The 16,699-nt window shown below is 38.1% G+C and overlaps 1 protein-coding gene across 1 annotated transcript; it reads left to right on the forward strand.

The window, feature by feature from the left end:
- The first annotated feature begins 578 nt into the window (after positions 1-578).
- Positions 579-3,677, forward strand: LOC126594816 (cyclin-dependent kinase inhibitor 5-like). The gene is made up of 3 exons (XM_050261068.1): positions 579-1,237; positions 2,852-3,055; positions 3,192-3,677. Exons 1-3 carry the CDS (start codon positions 801-803, stop codon positions 3,259-3,261), a joined length of 711 nt encoding a protein of 236 aa, XP_050117025.1. The 5' UTR covers positions 579-800; the 3' UTR covers positions 3,262-3,677.
- The last annotated feature ends 13,022 nt before the right edge of the window (positions 3,678-16,699 follow it).

Raw genomic sequence — 16,699 nt, forward strand, 5'->3', positions numbered from 1 at the left:
ACCCTTTTGTTGCACAAACATGTTTTAACATCACAATTGCATTCAACATGCTAATTGTTTACATAACAAATGTCTTTTTCCTATTGCTACTGGGAAATGCTTATTAATATGTTAAATTGCAAATTGTAAACTTTTTTCTTAAAAACCAAACCGAAACCGTTTGAAACCGCACCGAACCGAACCAATTGGTTTGGTTTTATTTCGGTTTTGGCTTCAAAACTGCACCGAACCAAACCGCAAAAATTTTTGGTTTCGGTTTCGGTTTCACTCAAAACCGCACCTAACCAAACCGTGCCCATCCTTAGATGATCTATGTTCACGAAATTCATAAGCTCCATTTGATAATCTACTTAGAAACTTGAAGTTAAAAGTTATATACTTTTTCAAGTAGAGAATTTTTATTTTTTGGGCAAATTTCAATCCAAAAACTTGTTTGATAGGAAATTAAAAGTACATTATCAAAGTTAAATAAAGAGTTTTATTTTCAAAGAACAAACTTACTGTACAAAGATAATTACTGTTTTAAATAAATAATAAAACAATTTCATTGTCCTTGCTTTCCATCCCTGCCCTCTCTTTCCCCCTCTCTCTCTCTCTCTCTCTTGCCACTTACTGCAAATTTACAATAACCCTCCAACTCACCCTTCCCTGCCTTCCTTTCCAAATTTCACAATTTTCAGAGTTTTCCATTCTCCCTCCCTCTCTCTCTCCCCTCTCTCCTCTCTCCTGTCTCTCTCTATCTCACTCCTTCAATGAGTTGAACAAACAAATTAACCAGAGAAGAAAAAGAATAGCAGGAAATGGGCAAGTACATGAGCAAGTCCAAGGCCACAGGGAAAGTAGCAGTTATGGAAGTCTCACACTCACAGGCCTCTCTTGGGGTTCGCACCCGAGCCAAAACCCTAGCTCTCCAGAGGTCCTCCGCTCCACCTGTCACATCCGGCTCCTATCTCCAGCTCCGTAGCCGCCGACTCGAGAAGCCCCCGATTCTTATGACCAAGCGGCTCGAACCCAAGAGGCAGAAACCCAAGACTGGTCCTAATTCTAGGTCAAGTTCGAGGCTTGGGGTCGCGTCTCGATGCCAAAAGCCGGAGGAGGCTGAAGAAACGGCGGCGAAAGAGGAAGACGACAGACGACAGAATGAGCAGAGTAACACCAACAACGACGAAAATGGTGATTTGGGTGTCGAAGAAGCTTCGTTTGGAGAGAATGTGCTCGAGTTTGAAGGTAGAGAGAGGTGGGTTTTCTTTATTTATGTTCAAAATTTGTGTGAAAACTCATTGTTCTGGGTTTTTTTTTTTCTTTCAAGAATAAAAAGAGTTAGACATCTGTTTGGTTTCTGAGAGATTGAAGTAAAATTGAATGGAGATTTTGGGGTTTGAGTGTTTTGGTTAGGGAAAAGTGGAGAATTTTATTCAATTGAAAATTTGTGCAACCAATTGCTGTTCCTTGTTTTGTTTTGTTTTGAAAATTTAGGGTTTTCTTCAATGCCTATTACTTTTAGGGTTAAGAAGAGAAAATAAAGGAAATAGCAGAGAGTGAGACTGTTGTTAGTTGGGTGGGGAAATGATAATTATTGTGTTGAAGATTCATTGCAAGTTTTTCTATATTCTATACTTACACCCACAACATTTCTTGCTTACTATTATTTCTGGATTTCCATTTTCCTTTTGTGTTGGGGGAGGGGAGGGGAGGGAGCATCAGGTCATTGCTAAGAAAACCAAAACTAATTTTTTAGAAATTTGAGATTTATATTTGAAATACTCTCTTATATTTTCTCTGAAAAGTGCAACTCTAAAATTTTCTTTGAAAGAAAAGCTAAGAAATTTGTCAGCCAATTCAAAGCTTTTTTACATTCTCTCTGTTTTTCTTTATGAAACCGTCTTTTTCCACTGAAAATCTTTTGGTTGTAAAAGATTTCGACTGCAAAAGGGAAATGAAAGTTGGCATGGAAGGATAAAGTTTATGATTTCTTTTCTTGATTTCCCTATGAGGGTAAACAATATATTTTTTATTCCAGCAGTGTTTTATATGTCACTCCCCCCTAATTTGTTATGCACGATTCATTACTCTGCCATAATTCTGCAACAATTAACTGACTATCATCATCTCTCTGTTCTTCGGGTGTTAAAATTATAATGGCTGATACAATTGACATTGTTTTTATTCTCTACTTGGAACATAGGACATAATCATTTACTTACTATAATAGCATCTTTTTCAAACTGTCTATTTTTCAGTCAAGTAATAATTTTTCAAAGTGTCTGCTAGTGCATTGAACAGGCATAAGTCTGATACAGATGTATTGTTTGTTTACTAATCTCCCAAAGGGAAACAGCGAAAAAGGGTTCAAGGATGTGTAAGGATTGATTTATTGATGAGGGGGAGGGGGGCAGTGTCAGAGTCTTCGCTAAATAATTTAGCAATTGAAGCATTTCAAGTGAGAAAGTTCTCGCTGGATACACAGACTGCATCATGCAGTTTAGTGTGTTAAATAATTACTGTTTGTGATTGAGGCAGAAAATAAAAGAAGGGATAATGTTACTTCACTGTCAAGTGTTTTGTTTGTTAATGACGTTTGCATGAATCTTACCTGTAGTCAACAACATTCGAGATGCAAAACTTTGTGCATTGGGACAGCAAACAAACGAAAACATAATAATGTTGCTTCACAGTGTGTTATTTTTGTTAATGGTACTATTTGCATAGTCCTTGCCCATAATTTAACAACATTCGAGTTGCAAAACTTGTATTTGTTTTATAAACAAATTACCGTATCATCATCTGAGCTTAGCGTGGGTTACATTTTCCAGCCTGTTGTATCTAAAGGGATTGATCTTTTTTATGACAGAATCACAAGGGAGTCCACGCCGTGTAGCTTGATACGGGATCCAAACACTATCAGATCCCCTGGTTCTACTACCAGGCCCACTAATTCAGCTGAAGCTAATTGGAGAATACAGAACTCATTGCAGAGGCACATACCCACAGCACATGATATGAATGAGTTCTTTGCTGGTGCTGAAGAAGAGCAGCAAACAAAATTTATTGAGAAGTATGTTATTCATGACTCTGTTACTACTTTCAAGTTTAGGCTTAAGACTTTTTATCACTCGTCATATATGCTAAATACAAGCCTGATTTTATCCTCCCAGATGATATCATATTTTCCTTTGTGGATTTATTTGCAGATATAACTTTGATCCTGTGAATGATAAACCGATCCCCGGACGTTATGAATGGGAGAAGGTGGATCCTTAAAAGACAGTAGCATATATCGGTCAGGACTTGGTTTCCTGCAGATTCTTGGTTGATCTGGGGCTAAATAGCAGGGTTTGGTTTTTTAGTAGTTGCGGTGATGGTTGCTATTTCTATTTTCCATCACCCTTGTTTTACTTGTAAAGAAGTAGGAGTGGTAAAGACTAATGATCTGTAACTTAACAGGTTCTGTGAGTAGACAACAATACAAATCAAAGAGTCACCTTGTCTAACAGATGATGATTCATGAGAGAGAGAGAGAGAGGGTTTGAGATGTAGGGTTAGGGTTAGGGTTTAGGATTAGGGTTATGTCAGTTAGGTGAGTCAGTCTATGTGGTACAGAGAGTTGTATGTCTATACTTGTAGTGATGCAAACTTGAGGAAACTGTTGGAATAAAAATGATTCAATTATCTTCCCATCTGCTATTCTATTTATCTTGTGCAGCATTCAGTTGTGTCCTTTATGATGGTGCCCTCTCACTGTGTTCTGGAGCTCTGCATTGTTTAGCACCAAAATTGTTTCATATTTTTTACTTGTTTAATTTATAGTCTTTCTTTTTTATTTATTTATTTATTTTTTCATCTGCTTGTGCTAGTGAGAAATGATAAGGTTTTGAGGGTGATGGTAGGGTAGGTTTCCTGCTTTATGTTCATGGTGGTCATATTTATATCGTAGTGTTATTCAGGCTAAATTTAACGTGACTTGCCGCCGTATGAAAATGTTGGACTTTTGTATGCCAACCACAGCTATGTTGTGGATGACAAGAGAGATCAAAAGATGCCTACATAATCATATTATAAGATATGGACTCTAATTTGACTACGTTTTCTGATAATTAAAAGCAATTAAGATTGTTTTTTATTTAAATATTTTAAAAATGTTTTTGGGTCTTCCTTGTATAATCAACACAAGGGAAGTCGGGTAGAAAAGTCTTATGATGAATAGCATAAGCACTTATTCTCTCAAGTGTTTTTTTTTACACAAGCAGTCTGAAAACAGTCCCAAGTAATTTCTGTGTTAGCCAAGTGAAGTCAATTATAAAAAATAAAAAAAATTGCTTAAAAAACCGTATTAGATCTCACTTAAACTTGTACATTCACTTGAGATGCAAAAAGATTGTAAAGGAGTTTAAAGTCTTGGTATTTAATCAGTATTTCAAAAGGCAAGTGGCCCTTTACTATAGTGGTGGAGATGAGTGATTCGAATCCCACCGACTTCCTAATCTAACATCTAATTCAACAAATCTATTTTTTGACAAAAAATAAATAAATAAAATAATTATGTATTTCAAAAGAGTAAGTGTAGATGTATTCAATCGAAATTTTAAATGAGTCTATATAAGTCCATAGAAATTCGGTTATATTCAACCAAGATTTTAGTGATCTCTAAAAGTTAGGTACGTTGATAAAGTAATTGATTTGAGAAGATTATGAAACGTTATTGGACTCAGGTAGTCAAGTGGATTTTGAGGGATTTATAGTGTAATTTTTTATTATAACAAATTCAACCTCTTCCTTGAATTTGATAGAACTTTTTTCTACCGTCTTTTCATATAATACACCACTCTATTATCACTATATTGTCATGGCTATCACCACCACCACCAGCTCCACCACCATTGTAACTACAGCCACTGCCACAACACCACCTCGACTATTTCCACCATCTTATCATGAAACTACCACAATAACCTTCTACGACCACCTTGCTGCTAACACCATCAGTGTGGTAGCAAAAATCCGTCATCTTCAGTCTTAACAAATTTGTACATACAAAACAATCAAAGGTGTTGATTATTTTGTGAGTACAAATTCGTAACCAAAACCTCACATGCCCACAAAGTGACCAAACCCTACTGTCTTGACGAATTGGCCAAACCCTACTATCATGACCACCACCATAACATCGCCTTACCGTGGTCATAATTCAAAACTACAAAAATGCTATTAATAAATGAACCACTAAAAAGTTCATGAGAATCCATTAAATTCACAATAAAATTCTCACAAATTCTGTTAAGGTCCATGTAGAATTTAATCAAAGTCGACATGAACTCGATGAAAGTCAGATTTCAGTCCATCAACCCCATTGTGCATGCAACAACAATAGCATAAAGCGGTAGAATGAAGAAACAAAACACAAATTTCCATGGCAAGTGTGCCCGAAATTTCAAATTATTCTCATACCTTTTCCTTAAAAGATGTTCATAAACTTGGAGATTGCAATTTACATTATAAAGCAGGAGCCGCAACTTTATAATATATACCAAGACTATTTTTTTTTCAGACCATATTTTGTATGGCACTACTATCCAGTTCACACACACATTTTTATTTTTCACGCATCTTAATTTTCAATCATCAGATCAAATGAATTGAAGATGATTAAAAGACAGAAATTAACAAGGAATGTGTGGATAGCACCACCCAACGTAAACCACATAATGTGACGGTTGATAATTAGGTTTCATTTTTAATGATTTAAATAAGAAATTCAATTATCAACCGCTATAATGAGAGATGGAATAAGCATACGGTGAAGTGTTACCATGAGAGATGTTTTAGTGTATTTGAAACATGAGTAAATCTATTACGTATCATAATACAAAAAGTGAATAAACACTAAAAAATATATCATTTTTCACTTATATTATGACATATAATAAACGACTCCACTAAATAAATAGGGGTAGAAATTGCAGTGGTGGTTATAATGGAAGTTGGTGTTGCTTAAATGGTATTGGAAGAAACTGAGGAATCTTCAAATTCCAATGAACGTTTTCTAGTTTTTAGGTCTTTGAGAGTAATTAGTTACTGCGAAATATTCAAGTGTGCATTCATTGCTTTGCTTACCAATCGAAGACCCTAACAAGGAAACTGTCCCCCACATGCACCATGCCTTTTGGCCCTTATCTATCAAGTCCAAAATTTCGGTGGGTTGCTTGACTCACACGCAACACATTTGAAATAATGGGGAAAGACTTTTTCAAAGTGAAAATCATGGTTTGTCATTAAATGATGACAATTGAACTTTGATCCAAAAATTTCAAGATGATAATCTAACTGATAAATATTCAAATATTACTCATTTGAGCAAAATTTATGCGACATTGTGTCTGTTGTGTCTGTTACGTAATAATTGTGACGACCCGTCCCTAATTTTCCTATGTAATTTCTCCCCGAGTATGTGTATTGACGATTATGCCCTTATTGGCAAGTGATGTGGACTTATTCTTATCGCTTTCCTTTTTATTTGTTGCTATCGCATTTAAATTGTACATGCTAGTACGAGTATGCGTAAGTTTTTAAGTGTAAAATATCTACTTCGGATAGATTTCGATTTCCTTTTACTGTAGGAAATCTGAAAAGCTATCCTTGGATTCCTTTTAAATCCTACCCGTGCACTTCCCTTCATCATTCATTCTCAGCTATCCCATTATTTTTTCTGTATGTTCTGTCTGTTGGAAGTATGCCCACAAAGCCACTCATTTGATGTAATAGCTTTTGGAATAATTATTGTATTAAACTATTATATGTTTAATGAAGGGCAAAGCTTATTGTTAATCACTATTTATTGTATCATGTGTTTAAGCAATAAGGGAATCCAAGGAATGTATTTGATCTAAGAGAGAAGTGATTTAAATAAGTTAGATCATCGTGAGGTGGGCTTGGTAATGGTGAGCCTCCCATACCCCGCTAAGAGTTCAAAATAACTCTCGAATTCCATTGAGGGATGTGGAATTTGCCAAAAATAGTGGGTGGTACTATTTGATTTAAGACCCAATCAAGTAGTTTTAAAATCAACAATCTAATACGATTTCTGTTATGTTATGTAGTTAACGACATGCCTAAAATTACACCCACCATTATACTTGACAAAAGGGGCCTTAGGGGCCAACGTTTCCTTGCTTGGTATCGCCACATTGAGAATGTCTCAAAGGTGAAAGACATATTGTATGTGCTTAAGCAATCCCCTCATCATGTACCTCCTACGAAACTAGCTTCAAAGGAGGAGTGTCAAAATTATGCAAGACACTATGAGGATGACTTACAAGCCAAATGTTTAATCCTCACTTCACTTAGTGAGGAGCTTAAGAAGCTACATGAGCACATAGACACTTCTTGTGCCATGGTTGATAGTTTGCATAAGATGCATGACATTGAGACTAGTAACGTACGATTCTCAAATGTTTGTAATCTATTGAATGCCAAAATGGCAAAGGGGGCATCAGTCCAAAAACATGGACAAAAGATGGAAAGGATCTTTCAAGATCTTGAAAGTTTAGGAACTTCCATCGATGGGAAAATGGCCCAAGACTTTTTCCTTGCATTTCTCTCGGATGATTTCACTAAGTTTATTGTAAACTATAAAGTGAATAGATTCAATCATACTTTTACCGAGATGATTGACATGTGCTGTAAGTTTGAACAAGGTTTCAAAAAGGACAGTGGGAGTGAGACTGCAATCACAAGGAAAAGGTTACATAAGAAGAAGGCAATAAAATCCAAAGGAACATGCTTTCATTGTGGAAAGGATGAACGTTGGAAGAATAAATACAGGGTGCGCATTGCGAGCCTTATGACACGAACTTTTGAAGGGACTATTTCTGTCATAGAGAATGCTTTTACAATGAGCTCCAATTCCTGGATATTTGATTCAGGCGCTAGTCAACATATTTGCAATTCGTTGCAGGGACTAACAGGGAGCAGAACATTGCGCAATGGGGAGATGATTGTGTGAGTTGGGAACAACACTAAGATCTCTGCTAAAGCAATAGGCACCTACATGCTTAAACTGCCCTCTGGGGAAGTCTTGGAACTTAAAAATTGTGTATATTTTCCTTCATGTATAAAGAATTTGATTTCTATCTCTAAGCTTTTACGAGATGGGCACTCAATATTGTTTGACAAAATGAGTTGCACTTTATACTTGAACGGTCGTATTATCTCTCATGGTAATATGATAGAGGGACTTTTTCACCTAGAGACAAGTAGTGGGATGCACTGTATTGAAAGCGGGAATACCTTAAAACCCAAAAGGGCTAGAGAAGAAGTTAACCAAGAAAAGATGTGGCATCTTAAACTTGGACATGTGAACCTTGATAAGATTTGCAAGATGTCGAAAGACGGATATTTCCGCCCATTGGGTAATGACCAAATGGGTACTTGTGAATGTTGCTTAAAAGGGAAGATGACCAAATCTCCATTCACTGGGAAAGGAGAGCGTGCCACTGAAATTCTAAGGTTAATCCACACTGACGTATGTGGACCTATGTCTACTACGTCGAGATGAGGCTTCTCCTACTATATCACATTCACCGACGATCACTCTCAGTTTGGCTATGTGTATCTTATGAAGTACAAGTCATAATCCTTTGAAAGGTTCAAAGAATTCAAGAATGAAGTTGAGAAGCAAACTGGGAAACAGATAAAGATCCTAAGATCAGATCGAAGGGGAGAGTATCTAAGTACCGAGTTCCTAAATTATCTCAAAGAGTGTGGAATAATATCACAGTGGACTCCACCAGGAACTCCACAACTTAATGGAGTTTCTGAAAGGAGAAATCGAACCTTGATGAACATGGTTCGTTCTATGATGAGTTCTGCAGATCTACCAGTAACATTCTGGGGATACGCTCTATATACAGCAGCTTACTTGCTTAATAGAGTACCTTCCAAGTCAGTTTCACAGACGCCTTATGAGATATAGCATGGAAGAAAGCCAAGTCTTAATCACATTAAGATTTGGGGTTGTGAAGCATATGTCAAAAAGCTTGAAGCTACTAAGCTTGAAGCGAGATCAGTTAGGTGCTATTTTGTGGGATATCCTAGAGAAACTATGGGATATGAGTTCTACTATCCTGACGACCAAAATGTTTTTGTCGCCAGAACTGCTAAGTTTCTAGAGGATGAATTTGTTCTCAAAGGAACTATAAGTAAAACGATGGAAATTAATGAGATTAATGATGAACCACAAACAAGCACTCGACAAGTTGACAACCTTGTTCCTAAACCCCTAGCTCCACGTAGATCTGAAAGGGTTAGCAAGCCACCTAAAAGGTATGGCTTAGATAATGACTTTGGGGAATTGTACCTTCTAGGTGACAATGACACAAAGGAAGACCCTAGAGACTACACTGAAGCAATGTCCGACATTGATTCAAAGAGATGGCAAGAGGCCATGAAATCTGAGATGGATTCCATGTATCAAAATCAGTCCAGAAGGTATAGTACCTGTTGGAAACAAATGGGTCTTCAAGAGGAAGATAGGCGTTGAAGGGAACGTGGAGACTTATAAGGCTAGACTTGTAGCCAAGGGTTACAGGCAAAGAGAAGGGATTGACTATGAAGAAACCTTTTCTCCTGTAGCCATGATTAAGTCCTTTCGGATTTTGCTTGCTATAGCTGCGTGCCATGATTATGAGATATGGCAAATGGACGTGAAGACGGCCTTTCTGAACGGCTACCTAGAGGAAGTGCTCTACATGACTCAACCCAAAGGTTTCGTGTCCAAGTCTGAAAGGACTAAGGGCTGGTTTGGTATTGCTGTGCTTTGAAAAAAAGCTGCTGTGAGAATAAGCGGCTGTGTTGTGAGAATAAGCGACTGTGAAATAAATCAGCAGAGTGTTTGGTAAACTTTTTTGTAAAAGTGCTTTTGGAAAAAAAAAGCAGTTTGATAGTGGGTCTTTTCATTAAAGGAGCACTGTAGCTCCGTGTGCTTTGAAAAAAAGCCAGTTTTCCAAAGCTGCAAATGGCAGCTTCAGCTTTTTCCTTTGATTTCAGCTTATTCTCACAGCAGCTTCCAAAATAAGCCCTTTTTTTTTTTCAGTTTACCAAACACCTAAAACCCTCACAGCTTTTTTTCATGGGTGTTTTTTTTCTTCTAAGCACCTCACTCCCAAACCACCCCTAAGGTATGCAAGCTTCAAAGGTCCATTTATGGACTTAAGCAAGCCTCCAGGAGCTGGAACATTCGTTTTGATACTAAAATCAAAACGTTTGGTTTTACTCAAAACGAAGACGACAATTGTGTTTATCAAAAGGTCGTTGGGGATGCTTGTATTCCTAGTGTTATATGTAGATGACATATTACTATTCGGGAATGACACTGCAGTACTTTCTTCTGTAAAAGTGTGGTTATCCAAAACCTTCCACATGAAAGATTTGGGAGATGCATCTTATGTACTTGGGATAAAGCTCTATCGTGATAGATCCAGAAAATTAATTGGATTATCCCAATCTATGTACATAGATAAGGTGCTAAGTAGGTTCCAGATGGAACAATCTAAGAAAGGTCTTCTTCTTGTAAGACATGGAATTCACCTTTCTAAGTCCATGGAACCTAAGACTCATGAAGAGATACAGCAGATGAGTGCTATTCCTTATGCTTCCGCCATAGGAAGTCTCATGTATGCCATGATATACACAAAGCCTGATATCGCATATGCTGTGAGCATTACTAGTCGATATCAATCTAACCCAGGATCAGAACACTGGGCAGCTGTCAAGACGGTCCTTAAGTACTTAAGAAGAACTAAGGACATGTTCCTCGTTTATGGAGGAGCAACAGAGTTATGAGTGGAAGCCTATACAGATGCAGATTTCCAATCTGACGTCGATGATAGAAGTTCCAACTCCGGATATGTATTCACTCTGAATGGTGGGGCTGTTAGCTGGAAAAGCAAGAAACAAGATGTAATTGCTGATTCCACGACGGAGGCAGAATATGTCGCTGTAGCTGAAGCCAGCAAAGAAGCGTTCTGGATGAAGAAGTTCATTACTGAACTTGGAGTGGTTCTAACCATTACATCACCAGTAACTTTGTACTGTGATAATAGTGGGGCGATAGCTCAAGCCAGGGCTCATCAAAAGAACAAGCATTTTGACAGGCGCTTTAATATCATTAAAAGATATGCTGCCGAGGGGAAAGTCAACATCCTCAAGGTTGCCTCAGCCGATAACATAGCAGATCCACTGACAAAGCTAATGTCTCAAATCCAACTTGACCGCCATATGGAAAATATGGGTATTAGATACATGGGAAGGTGGCTTTGAGTGCAAGTGGGAGATTGTTGGAAGTATGCCCACAAAGCCACTCATTTGATGTAATAGCTTTTCGAATACTTATTGTATTAAACTATTATATGTCTAATGAAAGGCAAAGCTTATTGTTAATCACTATTTATTGTATCATGTGTTTAAGCAATAAGGGAATCCAAGGAATGTATTTGATCTAAGAGAGAAGTGATTTAAATAAGTTAGATTAACGAGACCTTTCTCTTATGTCCATTCCTAAAACGTTCCTAACCATAGGATTTCCAATTGGGCATTGACAATCCGCTAAGGTTAGTATGTGTTATGTCAACTCAAGCGTGAGTATGACTAGTCTCAAGTCATTTAGTGTTGGACACTAAGACAAACACATAGGTGCTTGAAAGAGTAATCGAGTACACTAAACAACGATCAAAAGAGAGTTCGAACATACATGTCATGTAAGAACTTGTAAGTTGCAATATGCAAAGTAGTCCTTTGACCTGAGGCATCGTAGATGTCTAATGGTTAGGTCCTTGATCTTTGATCATGTCAAAGGCATTCCATCGAGAGTGTCCATGGCATTGTTGGGGTCAAGCTATCTAGTCATGTAGGCATATGAATGCACAACAAGGAATCTCTAACCTTCCATGGTGGAAGGAGAATACTCTAAGATATGATTCGGGAATCTTTGGCCAAAGCATACGAATATGACTTAGGAAGTATGTTCCAAATCATATTCAATTGAATCATATGGAGAAGTATCACATTGGATAGTAGACATGATACAAACTATTGAAGGAAAAAATTTGTACTAGCTAAGAACAAGTATGAACATTTGAATACTCATGCAAGCTATTAACACTTTAAAGTAGGCATGCATTCAAAAACAATTCATAAAACCCATGACTTTCAAAGCCTAGTATATGGTGAACCAAAAAAAAAACTCTTTAACAACATTAAAGATAAGTAAAGATTTAGAGTTTCTTTACCCTTGGAGCTCATCCTTGTTTACACAAGGGATTCACCCAAGTGGAGGGCCTTCAAGTCACCTTCAAGCTCCTTGGATCCTCCTTGTGTTTTCCTCCCTTTAGTGCTCCTTTGAAGATTTGAGGAAATGAGGATATGTTCTCCAAAACACCAAAAGTTTGATGTCTCTAAGTCTCTTCACCAAGGATGTATCTTGTGAAGATGATATGGATGACTTAGGGAAGAAGAGATTGCTAGATGTCCCTCCCCTTAGTGGCCGGCCTCTTGGAAGAAAAAGGAGAGAAAAAGTTTCACCCAATTTCAACAAGAAAACCCTAAAAGAAAATAAAGCTATAAAGTTGAATTTATACTTCATTACAAGTGAGTGGCAAACTTGTAATTAATCCAAGTTATATTCACCCTAATGGCCAGCCTTCCTTTGTTATTGGGCTAATTTGCCCATTTTGTTTTAGTTGTCATACAACTTAAACATAATGGGCCTTGTGGACCAAAACGCTTTTGGGCCCCTAAAACCCAAAACCAACATATAAGCCCAATACGAACATTTCGTATAATTAATTAACTATTTAATTAATCTTGACCATTCTTCAATTAAACCATTTAATTGCTTATCCATTTCATTTGATTTCTTCACATACATCCTTACTCGGTGTACGATCCATTAGGTTCCAATTAACGAGGCAGTGAGCGATTGTTACTCTTAACGATCGATTGTGAATTGAAACCACATTTCAATTCTCCCTTTATTGATTAGTGTTTGCTAACCATTAGGGCTTCCACAAACCATGAGTGACGCCTAGCAGCATATCATGGTTACCCAAGCTAAGTAGAATTGGTTAGAGAACCTATCCAATTACAACTACAATGCAATACGGTCCTTCTCTAATACAATACTCTTAATCACATTGTTTAAGTGATAGTTTGTTTCATGTCTACTATCCAATGTGATACTTTCCTATATGATTCCCTTGAATATGATTTGGAACAAACTTCCTAACTCATATTCATTTGCTTTGGCCAAAGACTTTAGAATCATATCTTAGAGTATTCTCCTTCCACCATGGAAGGTTAGAGATCCCTTGTTGTGCATTCATATGCCTACATGACTAGATAGCTTGACCCCAACAATGCCATGGACACTCCAAGGGAATGCCGTTGACATGATTAAAGATCAAGGACCTAACCATTAGACATCTATGATGCCTCAGGTCAAAGGACTACTTTGCATATTGCAACTTTAGAGTTCATACATGACATGTATGTTCGAACTCTTTTTTTATCGTAGTTTAGTGTACTCGATTACTCTTTCGAGCACCTATGTGTTTGTCTTAGTGTCCAACACCAAATGACTTGAGACTAGTCATACTCACGCTTGAGTCAACATAACACATACTAACCTTAGCGGATTGTCAATGCCCAATTGGCAATCCTATGGCTAGGAACGTTTTAGGAATGAACATAAGAGAATGGTCTCGATAATCTAACTCACTTAGATCACTTGTCTCTTAGATCAAATACATCCCTTGGATTCCCTTATTGCTTAAACACATGATACAATAAATAGTGATTAACAATAAGCTTTGCCCTCCATTAAACATATAAAAGTTTAATACATTAAGTATTCCAAAAAGCTATTACATCAAATGAGTGGCTTTGTGGGCATACTTCCAACAATCTCCCACTTGCACTCAAAGCCATTCTCCCATGTATCTAATACCCATCTTATCCATATGATGGTCAAGCTGGATTTGAGACATTGGCTTTGTCAGTGGATCTGCTATGTTATCGGCTGAAGCAACTTTGAGGATGTTGACTTTCCCCTCGGCAGCATATCTTCTAATGATATTAAAGCGTCTGTCAAAATGCTTGTTCTTTTGATGTGCCCTGGGTTCCTTGGCTTGAGCTATCGCCTCACTATTATCACAGTACAAAGTTACTGGTGATGTAATGGTTGGAACTACCCCAAGTTCAGTGATGAACTTCTTCATCCAGAACGCTTCTTTGCCGGCTTCAGCTGCAGCGACATATGCAGCCTCTGTCGTGGAATCAGCAATTACACTTTGTTTCTTACTCTTCCAACTTACAGCCCCACCATTCAGAGTGAATACATATCCGGAGTTGGAACGTCTATCATCGACGTCAGATTGGAAATCTGCGTCTGTATAGGCTTCCACTCGCAACTCTGCCGCTCCTCCATATACGAGGAACATGTCCTTAGTTCTTCTCAAGTACTTAAGGATCGTCTTGACAGCTGCCCAGTGTTCTGGTCCTGGGTTAGATTGATATCGACTAGTAATGCTCACAGCATATGCGATATCAGGCCTTGTGCATATCATGGCATACATGAGACTTCCTATGGCGGAGGCATAAGGAACAACACTCATTTGCCATATCTCTTCAGGAGTCTTAGGTTCCATAGACTTAGAAAGGTGAATTCCATGTCTTACAGGAAGAAAACCTTTCTTAGATTGTTCCATCTGGAACCTACTTAGCACCTTATCAATGTATATAGATTGGGATAATCCAATTAATTTTCTGGATCTATCACGATAGAGTTTTATCCCAAGTACATAAGATGCATCTCCCAAATCTTTCATGTGGAAGGTTTTGGACAACCACACTTTTACAGAAGAAAGTACTGCAGTGTCATTCCAAAATAGTAATATGTCATCTACATATAACACTAGGAATACAACTGCATCCCCAACGACCTTTTGATAAACACAATTGTCGTCTTCGTTTTGAGTAAAACCAAACGTTTTGATTTTAGTATCAAAACGAATGTGCCAGCTCCTGGAGGCTTGCTTAAGTCCATAAATGGACCTTTGAAGCTTGCATACCTTAGTCTTTTCAGACTTGGACACGAAACCTTCGGGTTGAGTCATATAGAGCTCTTCCTCTAGGTAGCCGTTCAGAAAGGCCGTCTTCACGTCCATTTGCCAGATCTCATAATCATGGTACGCAGCTATAGCAAGCAAAATCCGAATGGACTTAATCATGGCTACAGGAGAGAAGGTTTCTTCATAGTCAATCCCTTCTATTTGCCTGTAACCCTTGGCTACTAATCTAGCCTTATAAGTCTCCACGTTCCCATCAACGCCTATCTTCCTCTTGAAGACCCATTTGTTTCCAACAGGTACAATACCTTCTGGAGGGTCTACAAGAGTCCAGACCTGATTTTGATACATGGAATCCATCTCGGATTTCATGGCCTCTTGCCATCTCTTTGAATCAATGTCGGACATTGCTTCAGTGTAGTCCCTAGGGTCCTCCTTTGTGTCATTGTCACCTAGAAGGTGCAATTCTGCAAAGTCATTGTCTAAGCCATACCTCTTAGGTGGCTTACTAACCCGTTCAGATCTACGTGGAGCTAGGGGTTCAGGAACAGGGTTGCTATCTTGTTGAGTGCTTGTTTGTGGTTCATCATTAATCTCATTAATTTCCTTCAATTCTATCGTTTTCTCGCTACTTCCATTGAGAACGAATTCGTCCTCAAGGAACATAGCAGTTCTGGCGACAAAGACTTTCTTGTCGTCAGGGTTATAGAATTCGTATCCCAAAGTGTGTTTGGAATACCCCACAAAGTAGCACTTAACAGATCTTGCTTCAAGCTTGTCAGCTTCAAGCCTTTTAACGTAAGCCGGATAACCCCAAATCCTAATATGATTAAGATTTGTGCTTTTGCCATGCCATATCTCATATGGCGTTTGTGAAACTAATTTGGAAGGTACTCTATTAAGCAAGTAAGCTGCTGTATATAGAGCGTATCCCCAGAATGTTACTGGTAGATTAGCAGAACTCATCATAGAACGAACCATGTTCATCAAGGTTCGATTTCTCCGTTCAGAAACTCCGTTACGCTGAGGAGTTCCTGGTGGAGTCCACTGTGATACTATTCCACACTCTTTGAGATAATCTAGGAACTCGTTACTCAGATATTCACCACCTCGATCTGATCTTAGGGTCTTTATCTGTTTCCCAGTTTGCTTCTCAACTTCATTCTTGAATTCTTTGAACCTTTCAAAGGATTCTGACTTGTACTTCATAAGATACACATAGCCAAACCGAGAGTGATCGTCGGTGAATGTGATATAGTAGGAGAAGCCTCATCTCGACGTAGTAGACATAGGTCCACATACGTCAGTGTGGATTAACCCTAGAATTTCAGTGGCACGCTCTCCCTTTCCAATAAATGGAGATTTGGTCATCTTCCCTTTCAAGCAACATTCACAAGTACCCATTTGGTCATTACCTAATGGGCGGATATATCCGTCTTTCGACATCTTGCGAATCTTTTCAAGGTTCACATGTCCAAGTTTAAGATGCCACATCTTTTCTTGGTTAACTTCTTCTCTAGCCCTTTTGGGTTTTGAGGTATTCCCGCTTTCAATACAGTGCATCCCACTATTCGTCTCTAGGT

This window comes from Malus sylvestris, chromosome 13, assembly GCF_916048215.2.
Source record: "Malus sylvestris chromosome 13, drMalSylv7.2, whole genome shotgun sequence".
In the NCBI taxonomy this organism is placed as follows: domain Eukaryota; kingdom Viridiplantae; phylum Streptophyta; class Magnoliopsida; order Rosales; family Rosaceae; genus Malus; species Malus sylvestris.